This window comes from Notechis scutatus, chromosome 1 (assembly GCF_049901735.1).
Source record: "Notechis scutatus isolate UNSWTSFEM ecotype Mainland chromosome 1, rNotScu1.2, whole genome shotgun sequence".
In the NCBI taxonomy this organism is placed as follows: domain Eukaryota; kingdom Metazoa; phylum Chordata; class Lepidosauria; order Squamata; family Elapidae; genus Notechis; species Notechis scutatus.
This window is the reverse complement of record NC_142009.1, coordinates 98,439,780-98,451,949: the sequence shown is the minus strand read 5'-3', so window position 1 is coordinate 98,451,949 and position 12,170 is coordinate 98,439,780. Positions and strand designations below refer to the sequence as shown.

The following is a 12,170-nucleotide window of genomic DNA, read 5'->3' as shown; positions in this document are numbered from 1 at the left end:
AAATAAGTAATGATATGTAAGATGAGCATGAATATAATTGAAGTCCATGAAGAGAGAGACACCTGGGTCCAAGTTACTTTCCAAAAGATTTTTTTGTTTTGTGTGTTGTGTGTATATGTCTTTTTGGGGGAGAATTAGTTAAAAATTGTAGAAATATAGAATGAGAATAATGGTAACTAAGTCAGAAAGAAACAGATGAAATAATAATAATGATATTGAATAAGAGTAAAGAGAAGTAAAGAGAAATTGAATAAGAGGTTTTGGTATGTTGTATGGAAATGGTTTAAAACAGAATTATAATTTATCTGACTTGTTAAATTGACAATGAAAAAGGTTTAAACATGTAATGAATAATGATAATTTGTGTGTTTTAAAAATTAATAAAACTTGTTGTAAAAAAAAAAATACATTTATTACGTAGAGGATTTGAATGTCTTTAAAGTTTCACACACTTTAAATTAATTCATAATTTATCTTGACTATAATTAATTTCCTAAGATGTTTTAGCAAGTCACCATACCCTTTTTCTCCCAGAAACAATCATGTCCTTATTATCACAATGCCACAAGTTTCAGAGCCGCAAAGTAGATGGTAGGGAATGGGTTTGGGTGGGAAATATTTGGATGTTTCTTTTGGATTTTTAAAAATGTTATATTTCTAATTTTTGGCTTTGAATACAGTTTTATCACTTGTTACCGATTTCAAAATTGATGACATGATGGTGTTAATTATCATCAGTTATGGTCAGAAAGCTTTAGCAAACTCTACAGAAAGGAAATTTTGTCTATGGTCCTGGGACTTTTTTGGAGAGGGGGGGTGTTATATACCAGTATAATTCCCCCCCCCCACATAATCACTTTTTTCTATCCTAAAAACTCCAACTGGTTCAAAATATTTTCATGAGATACTTGTCCTTGCTTTTGATTTTTTTAATCAGTCTTTTGATGTTTTCTATCTTAAGAAAATACAAATGAAGCCTTACATCAAGTAAATATTTAATCTTTTATATGGCATAAAAGCATCATGCAAACAATCAGTATGCCATCTGCTAAAAAAAAAGTATCTTCCTTCTTTATCAAATCTCCACTGATTTTATCTTTTTATATTGACATTAACTTAAATGCATGCAACTACAGAACAATTTATTAGAAGCTTTAATGGATCAAGCCATTTGTTAATACGCTTTATTTAACCTGTGCACTCTCAGTGTCCATGTTTAACAACACACACACACACACAAACACACAGAGAGATGTTTGAAGAGCACAAAATAGTAGAAGCTCTGAGAAAAACCAAACACTTCATTGACAACATTCATTTCAAGTACCTGTGTACAAATTCCCGTGTGCAAACATGTCAATCATATAACGACAGAATGCAAATTGATCTGGCAGAATAGAAGGAAGGAAAAGAGCAATAAGACATAATTAGATTTTTTTTAAAATTAAGATTAAACAAAAAAAAGTACTGCACTGGAACTCTTAATGACTTTTTATTTCTTGAAGTAACCAATCATGAAACAAATGACAGCATTGGTGTTTCTGTGTCTTTTTAAAGATTTTTCCATCGAAAATTCCTTCAGGCTTTCTGCACAAAGATGGTGTTTCCAATGGCCAGGATTCTCTAAATCATGTGTAATTTTGAGGACCAAATCACCAATTCTTTTTCCCACTTCCACCTTTCCAAATTATCCACCCAGTTGGGACTGAAATTCCTAGACTTATTCATCAGCAGGGTGAAAGGTCATAATAGCTGGGAGTTACAATCCCAGATTATGTACAGAATGCCAGGTTGAAAAACTGCTGGAATTCTTTTTTTTTTTTTTTCCAACTGAGGGATTTGCACATGAGTAATCTAGATGTTTCCAGTATGGACAGTGAAGCTAACTAAGGGATGAACACTGTGAGAACTTTAAGAGATGACTGAACCACTATTTCCAAAAGCCCTAGCTATCATGCTCAATGGGGAGTAAAGCTGAGTGTCTTGAGTCCAGCAACATGAAATGGGCAATTTAGTCCAAATGTTTCTGGCATTTATTTATAGAACAACTGCATCTACTTGTTAATCATTATTTTCATTTTAAGACTGATTTAAGTAACTTTAAATAACTATGGATATTTTAATTGAAAATGTAATTTTTTCTGTTCAGTATTGGTCTTTAAGAATAGATAAAAACAAATTCCTATTGCAGCGCCATGGACATTTTGTGTTAAAGCACTAGAATTCTCATAAAAATAATAAATCTTAAAAAAATATCAATGGACAAGTAAAGATAGACAATAAGACCAGTGGTTCTCAACCTTTTGTTCGCCATGGTCCCCTTACCTTTTGTGGCCATGGACCATGGCTACAGACCCCCCCAAAACTTAACTTAAATCATAACATTTCTTCAAGCCTTCGTGGACCCCATGATGACATTGCGCTGCCCCCAGGGGTCCACAGACTACAGGTTGAGAACCGCTGAACTCTACTTTGAGCAAATTTATGCAATTTATCAATTAAACAGTGACTATCGATTAAACAGTAGCCTATAAAAAATTATATATAGGCTAAAATGTGGAAAGAAGTGTTAAATAAACTTCATGATTCTATGTGTCAATTGTGTCAACTGCACTTCAGAGGATGCTTACACACAATTATTTTAATAAAGAAACAGTATATAAATTTGAAAGCCAGTGCATCAAATATCCTCCTCTTCCTCTTTCTCTTCCTCTTCCTCTTCCTCTACCTCCTCCTCCCTCTTCTTCTTCTTCTTCTTCTTCTTCTTCTTCTTCTTCTTCTTCTTCTTCTTCTTCTTCTTCTTCTTCTTCTTCTTCTTCTTCTTCTTCTTCTTCTTCCTCCTCCTCCTCCTCCTCCTCCTCCTCCTCCTCCTCCTCCTCCTCCTCCTCCCCTCCTCCTCCTCCTCCTCCTTTTCTTGAAACAATGGTTGGAAGCTAACCAAGGAGAGAAGCAACCTAGAACTAAGGAGAAATTTCATAATGGTGAAAGCACTCAACCAATGGAACAGGTTGCCTTCAGAAGTTGTTGGTGCTCCATCACGAAAGGTTTTCAAAAAGAGACATTGGATCAGAAGACCTCCAAGGTCTTTTCCAATTTTATTATTCTATGTTCTATGTTTCTTCTTCTGCTTCTTCTTCTACCCTAGGGCTGAGAAGGACTAGCCCAAAGTCACATGACTGGCTTCATATCTAAGGCAGGCTAGAACTCAAAATCTCCCAGTTTCTAACCTGGTGTCTTACCCATTACATCAAACTGGCTCTCATGTTCATTTTAAAAAGCACATTTAAAAAAAAGCACACAAAGTAAATCTGCATGTACAAAATAGACATCTGCAAAATAATTGATGCAACATAATCATACATGCATAAGTCCATAAATCCAAAAGAATTAACTTCTGTGATAATATGACTCCTATAAATAATTTGCATTCAGAAGATAAATTTCCATTTGGCACAAAGTATTTGTACTAAAAGACAACTTTCAGATTTACTACCCTCAGATCTCAGATACATTTTTTTTTTCTTTCACCAGGGCCAAGTTCCTTGCACCACTTCTAAGTTCTTGTTTCTAGTCACTGGCAGGGCTATGTGACAATTTTGAAAACAGCAATGGCCATTGGACTGTCAGCAGAGCTTGTAGTGGTCATTTCAGCATAATTTTAGTTTTCTATTCCACAAAAATAAACATTTCCCCTTTCCTTTGGGCAGCATTTGTGATCCAATTATAAAAAGAGTGTGCAGACCATTTAAAATTAAAACATTTGGAGGCAGAACAAAATTAACTGCATGATAAATCTGTGCTGCAGAAAATGATTTATCGATTCTAATTTATTTTCTTATTTCATTAAATAAAATGTATTAAGTTTATTTTTAATTTATCTGCAGCTGCTACAAAATAAAAGCCACGACATTCAACAGATGGAAAATGTTGGTCTCTTGCTGAAGAATTGAGGTCAAGTTTGCCTTTCTGGCCTCTTCACAGACCATTTCCATAAGCAATACTTTTCTACTAATTCCACTGGAAAGAACTGGATTTTAACCTTTATGAATTGCCACCTCTGATATTCATCTGGAACAGAGATGCATGAAAACATCATCTGTGATTCCACTGAGGTCTAAATTAGATAACGCACAAGTTGTATTGCCCAGCTCCAATCTGTGATTTTCCTGACTTCCCTGGAAGCACACAAAGGGCCACTCTGCATTATGATCAACTGGTACAGAAGAGGATATGTAATCCTTCCTCCCCCAGCGTTTTTGTTGTTGAAAGCTCCTACTCCTTGGCAGGCAATGCTTGGTTGTGGAGGTCAGTACTGAACCACGGTCCAAGATGAACAAATTAAAAAAAAAATCAAAGGAATTGGGGGAAAAACTTTAGGTTTTCAAATCACAAACATAATAGCTTAACATTATTATTATTAAATCACTACTTGCAATAGTTAAATAATTTGCATGTTGTCTAGTTTTGCTTTGCAGTTTCTTTCTGGATAGCTTTGGAAAATTCACATGACCTCCTGGCTTTTTTTTTTTTAAACCCAGTCAGAAAAGTTCATGTGGGTTGGTTTATGCTTTTGACACATGTGTGTCAGTTATCAATTTTAAAACTTTACACCGTATACTTCAATTGAATTATTTTTAAATCTGGTATACCACGAATTACATTTCCAGATCTTGGGGGGAGGGGGTCGGAGGAGGGGAAGGATGAAAGGACAGCTATGAAACCAACCAATTTTTGTTCACCTTTAGGATTTGTCTTCCATTGAAATACTGGAGTTGGTAAAAGACCTGGTTCTGAAGACTATCAGCTTTATACCTCATTCTAGCTATCAATAAAATATTTTTTCTCCAACACAAACTGGATAAGATAAGACCCAGGACCTTTGCTTTGGTCATATCTATAAAACTATGGTACCTGCACTGTAGTTTGCATGAGACATTGATCTGATGGATTACCACTAGGGATGAAAAAAAATCAATACAGTATATTTCATCACTATTTCATGTGCAAATTTTCATGTATCCATTCTGCCAAAAATATTTTTAAAGCTTTCCATCAAAATGCATACATTAACACATATTTAAATATATGTGTCTATATTTTCCTCATAAAATATTTATAGCTGCATTATCTGATAAACACACATCTAACTCTATTTTATCATAAAGTGCAGATTTAAAGAAGATTGATAGATTTTTTTTAAAAAAAATTGATGACTGAAATTCAGAGAAACACAAAATCTGAAGCAATAGAATGGAAAATGTCTGGGAAAGGGTTCGGGAGCCAAATGGTCCTCTCTTTCTCTACATCTAGAGCAAGGAAATCTCATTTTTATTATGCAGAAGTGACATAGGAAGAAAATGCAAAAATCTCGCTATTTTCATTGTTGTTCTGATGGGTTGCAGCTTGTAGGGCAATCTTGCACTCAGGGTTGCTCTGCCAAAGGAAGAAATATTAAGTTCATACAATCTTCCTTCCATAACCCTATCAGCCTTTTGTCAGCTCAGTACATGTTACTCAAATTGAAAGCTCCTTCAGAGAGTAATGAGAGCAATCTCTTCAGATATGAGCTCACCACCAGTGCTCCCAATTTCTATATGGCACATCTGTCAAAAAGACAGAAATGATTGAACAGGTCAGGAAAACGAATATGAAGGAATAGTAATGCTAAGGTTCAAAGTTTTTTTTAATCTAAATTTTGATCCCCCCCCCCCCAATCTGCTATGGCTAAAGAATAATATCCATATTCATAGTCCAATTAATTGGAACATATATTTTTTTCAATCTAATTTTTATACAATTTACAATATTCACACCCTTCAAGCTTACTGGATATAACTAACACTGTGCTGAATGCAATGCAAATTCACAAGGAAATAAAAAGACATAAAATGCATATATTAGGTAATAATGAGCACAAAAATGTGTTTATTGGAATAAATATGCACATAAACACATAATATTATGAGAAATTGGTTGGAGAAATACAAATACCAGGAAAGGTATGCAGAAACATGCATAAAAGAATAGAAACCCAAATGAAAAGCCCAAGAATTTTAATACAAATTTGGGGGTGAATTGTTTACATGTTTTGGGAAGCAACCAAACTGGCAGGGAGGAAGGCTAAAGCATGGGGCTAGACTAGAGTCACTAAGTAATTATAAAAAGGCCAGAACTAGCCCTCCCTGAATTCCTTGGAGACTTATGTAATTATTCCTACGAAATAACTGCTAGACTAGGGAGATTCCTGTATTATAGGCAGACTATAATAAAGTAGTTAGCTCAAGCTTTGCACATGTGGGCCTGGTTAAGAAAACCATTCTTTACAGGTTTAGTTGTCTCAAAATATTGATTTAAATAAGAGGACTTGAAAATTAAAGATGATGCACAAATGTTCTTAACTTAGATATGTTAAAATGTTGTATAGTCTTTCAAATGAATAAGAAGAGTTTAAAAAATTGATGTGTGCTGTCATTTTAGTTACATGCATACCTTTTTACTCAAGAGATAATCCTAATAATTTCTAAGAAATAACTCAGATTATGGGGCCTAACCATAAATAGATTTAAAATCACTATATTTTTGCACAGCATGGAAGTGAATAGGAAGACTTTCATTTCCCTCTCCCTCTAAAAAGGAAAAAGAAAAAAGAAAGGAGGGGGGTTAGCCTACAAAAATTTTACGCAGCTCAAATTGAAGATTTGTATGAAATTTTCAAAATTCTGTAAGTCATTAAAAAGATCTATCCTAAATGCTAATAATAACTGCATTGTCTACCATTTCCCCATGTGAATCCTGATGTTTTCAAAATGCCACCATCTGTGCTTAAAACAAAAACATCAGCAGACTTGGGAGAGGTACAACATTTGAAGGAGAAAAAGAAAACAACAACAATGTGGAATGGAATTTCAAAGGGCAAGGAAGTTCAAGTGAATTTGGGATTGACTCTCCATGCTACTCACCAAAAGCTGGTTGGCTAACTACAAAGATGAGGAAATGAACATTAGAGGCTGTGAATTGTAATATTTCTTAAAAAGAGAATGGTTGGCTGGAATCACAAGCAAGAATGAGAAAATGGAATGTGTTGGGTGGAAGTGGACAAGTAAAGATATCCATCTTAGAGAGAAGGAAAGAAGTTTAGATGAGTCCAAAGCTGGCACTAAATGTTAGTTGTGTCCCTACCTATAGGTTTCCTGTTGCATTCAACTAGCTGCTGTGGTGTTTTTTTAATGAGCTAGATAGATTTTTAGAATCTATAAGACTCTTACCCTCAAGGATTCCTCTCGGCACTAGAGTGAAACAAAGTTACTTAAGTCTTTTTTATTATATTTTGGATTTATCCCCTTGTTATATATGTTTGTTTTAACCCAGAGTTCCCCAACCTTTCTGCCTTTGTGGACCGGTGGGTAGGGAAGAGGGAACGGTTTTGTGTGTGGGGGTACAATTGGAGCACATGAGCTCACCCACTGCTCACGAGCACACTCCTCCACCATTTCCACAGTCTGGTTCAAATTGGTTCAAGGCCCAGTGGTAGGCCATGGCCTGGCAGTTGGGAACCCCTATTTTAACCCACCTGATAACAGCCCTGAAACTGGTACATGAGGAAGAGATGGATGGATTTGAAAAAAGAAATATACATGCCAGAAACATACATCTCACAGAAGAGCCAGCAAAATGATTGGCTGGCTGGCTGATGATGTCAAAAGCATTCAGAGAGGTCAATCCTCCCCATGCCTCCATTTTTCCTCATTTAATACACAAAATGTAGAAAGAGATATAAATTGCATAGATCTCAAAATCTATGTTCCCCAAATTCTGCCTACCTTTATCCCTTTCTCATTCCAATTCCTGACAAATTCTCCAGTTAGATTTAAGAATGTGAAGCATTCTCTAGATGGGGCCTAATAGTTGCTATTCCTTCTGTTGGACAAAGTAAAGAGATTTCACATCTTTGTTCTTATGCTGAAAATGCTTTTGTAGTGAAATTTGTTCCTAAAAGAATTATTAGTTAAAAAAATAGAGATCAGTGATCCAAAAGGAAGACACCTTCCCCTTCTCCTAATTATGGATAAATTCTTTCTAAAACAGGGAATCTGAATTCCTTCCTGCACTTCAGCATTTCTTGGTGACCTCCTCCTGATATTGTTTACCTTTATGATCGATTTTTTCTCTGACTGCCAAGGTAGTCTCCTTTTTTTCCTTGGCTTTTGGTGTTGTAACTTCCGGTGCTTTGATTTCTTTGTTCTTTAGTCTTTCAGGTGCCTTGGCCTCAGGTTTTTTTTCTTTTACATCTTTTTTAATCTTTTCTTCAACTTGGATGCTCTTTTTATCTGCATGCAAAAAAAAAAGTCACTTTTCAAAAAAGTCACTGTTCAAAAGTCACTTTTTTTCACAAATCCCTGCCATATGGCATTAAAAATATCTTCAGTTCAGCTTATGAGGTTTTAGAAGACCACAGTGCCATTATTAACCATCAGTGGAAAACATAAACTGCAGAACAACTGTTTTAAGCACACTGTTTAAACAGGACCTAATTCTTAGCTCAAAAATCTACAGATTTTTTAAAAGTAATTTCAAGAGAATAATGCCTAGTTGTTGTTTTTTTACTTGCACTTGGACACACACACCTGTATTTAATGAAATATTGTTTATCTAGTTTTCTAAGTAAAAAAAAATATAGTATGACAATAGCAAAATAGTAAGACATCCAAACAATTCTTAGATATCTTAATATTTAACAGCAACAATTAATCTTAACATTTAAATTCTGCACAATAGAAGAATAAAGTAATGTTTAGACAAGGATTTTCCAACTCGGCCATATCCAGATATGTAAACTTCAACTCACAGAACTCACAATTATTGCTGAGAATTTGGGGAGTTGAATTCCATATCTGATGTGGTTCCTACTAATGTTTAAATCTTGCTGGTTTTAGCATTATTTTACCAATAGCCTCCTGGAGTGATTTGGCCTTTGCATTCCTGTTCTTGCAATATGATTAAAGAAGTTAAAGAAGTTCACTCCTGAATATTATTAATGACTAAAGAAATACCTTTTGTGACAACTTTTTTTCCCATCCTTTCTTGCTGTTCTGTTTTCATTTTTTCTGTTACTAAAATGAGAAAATGATCTTGTTTTACCAATCAATCTATAAAACACAAATATTAATTTGTTCATTTAAGAAAAAGTAATTGATGTGGACTGGGAATCCCATACATACGGAATGCTACTCTGGATTTAATTTGAAGAGTTAAATAGCAAAAATTCATGTAATCCTCACTAAAGATATTAATATTACTTTACCAGCACTTTATATAATATGTAAGAGTATACTAAGATGCATGATCCTTAATTTCTTTGAAAAAGGTTTTTCTTTACAGGTAATTTTGTTGTTTAATTCCATTATCCTTTAAATGCAGAATGAGATGCAGAACACTAATGTAATCACATCAATCATCTGCCACCTAACAATATAGATGGCTCAAGACACATTTGTTTTAATGGGTTTTCAATGGCAGACATAAATGTATGTAATTGTTTTATGATGATTTACAAATAAGTTATCCTGGTATGTTTGGTGCAAATTACAAACTGTGGAGTAATATAGAGTAATTTGATTCAACAGACAATCACATTATTTACATAATCACAATCTTAATATACACAAATCATTTGCAAGTGCTCTATTTTAAAAAGAAAACTTATCTATAAGAATGATCTGAGTTCCGAGAACTATAGAATGATGTAACTAGGTAAAACAAACATAAAGCTACAGTTCTCCTGCAGACTATTCCCATCAATACAGAGAGACAAAGAAGAGAAGAACTGAGATTATCTACATCATCTCAATTTTTTCCCTAGTTGACTAAAGAACATGTATGTGCAAAATAAATGTATACTATATTTGCAAGTGGGCGTAAAATTACGGAACTGTTATTTCTGCTGTGGAAAAGCAAAAGCTTGTTTTAAATGAGAGAGAATAGATGAGTCTCAATAGATGAGTCTCAATCTCCATCTCAGGAACCAATTGAGATTTCCCACATCACCTGAGATTTTTCAGAGCATTCTCCATACTACTTTTATTATAAAGTTCTTGTTTACTACTCATACTACTCATATGCAGCGGGGGAAGAAAACATTTACATTAATGAGTCTACATCATTAATTAAAGATGTAGGAGTGTCTGCAGGAGAGTGTAATCACAATTAAGCCAAATTGACAGAATAGAGAGGCATGGTTAATAAAATAATTCTTGACCCTTGGAGAATTGTAGTAGTAAAGATGAGAAATTTGGTACCTGAACACGGAGAAGCGAATCACAGTAATCAGCAGAGTAACTTTCAAGTTCTAACCTTTGTCAGAGAAGGGGACCCCTTGCAGAGCTTATTCTAACACCATTTACTCTGAGCTGTCTTTAAAGGCAATTCGGAGACCACAACTTGCGCACAATTTATTTATGTATTAAATTTATATGCCACCCATATCACTCTGCAAAGCCATTCTGGAAGGCTTACAAATAAAATTGGTGCCACAATAGCAATAGCACTTAGACTTATATACCACTTCATAGTAAAAGGTTTGTTACAAACTTTTCATTTTCACTAATTTTGGAGAAAACAACCACCACTATTACCACTTCTTAAAATACCCATCAGTTACACTAGGCTAGAACAGGGTGACTATGAGTTCTAGTGCCGCCTTAGCCATGAAAGCTGGCTGGATGACCTTGGGCCAGGCACTCTCTCTCAGCCTAACTCACCCCATAGGGTTGTAATTGTGGGGACAATAGGAAATGAGTTGGATATGTTCATCATCCAGAGTTATTTATAAAAAATAATAAAAGTAGGATACAAATAGGCAAATGTCTTGCTTCTGACTGCAAAGAGGCACCTGCCTAGTAAAATTTGTGCACGGTAGTTTTGTCACATGCTAAAGTTTCACAGGCAATCTTATGACGAAAAAACAAATATGGGTAATGAAAGAATAACAGCTCTTTGAATAAAGACATCTTAATGTTAAATCATTCCTACAGTATTTCATCAGAGTTCATCCTTTGAAATTCTTGGAGAAGAAAACCCAAAATAAAAGGCTCAAGAGAGGATATGCAACTTGACAGACATCATACAGAAGATAGCTGGACTCACACATTCTTGTGCCATTTCAATAGCAGTTATACGGGAAAACTCCCTTGTCAACAGATTGACATGGGAGGGAGCATTCTGCATTCAGTTCTTTCCCCCCTCCCATTAAAAATGTGCTGCTCATTGAATTATTTCTCCGTAGAGTAAAATTAATAAAATTACCTTTTGGGGAAGGAACTGCTTTCTTTTTCTCTTGTTTTGCAGGCTTCTCCTTGGAAGATACTGAAACATTTAAAAAAATATAGTATAAATGTGGCCCCTTTATAGAACAAGAATAGAATATAGAAAAATCAACAATAAGAGAAAATTATATTTCATTAACAGATCTTGGAAAATAATGATGAAACAAAAAGTTTATATGTCAGTGAAGTATAGAACTTCTTAGAACATCTTAGCCATATTACTGCCCGTTACATTCTTGTTATTAGAATGAAATGTATAATAATTGTATAATACTATAACATAATATGACATTATACCATGTATTTATGTGAATGGACATGCACTATACATGGAGTATATGAAACCCATTCAAAGTAGGCTATAAAGGCAAAATATTTGTATTTGGGGGGTGGGGTTGTGGGTGCCTGCATGTTTGTGTGTCTGTGTCTTCAAGTCAGTATTGACAATGTTGACTCCTCGCGACTGCCTGGAGAAGCTAATACAGCTTTCTTGCCAATGTTTTTGGAAGTGGCTTGCCCCTGTCTGCTTCCTGGGCTAAGATTGACTTAAGCAGGCTTTGTGCCTTTGGCAGGACTAGAACTTGTGATCTCCCAGTCTCCAGCCTGATGCCTTAAGCACTACACCAAACTGTCTTCAGCTTAAGTAGGTGTGGAAAATGGCAATCAAAGAAGAATGTGTTGTTCCATCTCTCTCCTCTTCCTCTTAGCAACCCCAAGTGAACCCCAATAGCCTGCTGATCTCCCCAATGCCCTATCTCCACATTTCCTCAATTGTTGCTGATATTCTAGCACAGCATATCCGTCTTTAGCAGATTTTGCCCATTAACTTCAAAGGTTGTTAAACTAAAG

At 35.0% G+C, this 12,170-nt stretch overlaps 1 protein-coding gene across 1 annotated transcript in view; it reads right to left on the bottom strand.

Moving 5' to 3' along the window:
- TRDN (triadin) overlaps nt 1–12,170 on the bottom strand; it is a 254,804-nt gene that overhangs the window by 166,556 nt on the left and 76,078 nt on the right. The window contains exons 10-13 of the mRNA XM_087972568.1: nt 11,302–11,361; nt 9,051–9,110; nt 8,148–8,327; nt 1,328–1,387 (exon numbers count right to left, since the gene is read on the bottom strand). Of these exons, the coding sequence (XP_087828694.1) occupies nt 1,328–1,387; nt 8,148–8,327; nt 9,051–9,110; nt 11,302–11,361 (360 nt within the window). The remainder of the gene's footprint in view (nt 1–1,327; nt 1,388–8,147; nt 8,328–9,050; nt 9,111–11,301; nt 11,362–12,170) is intronic.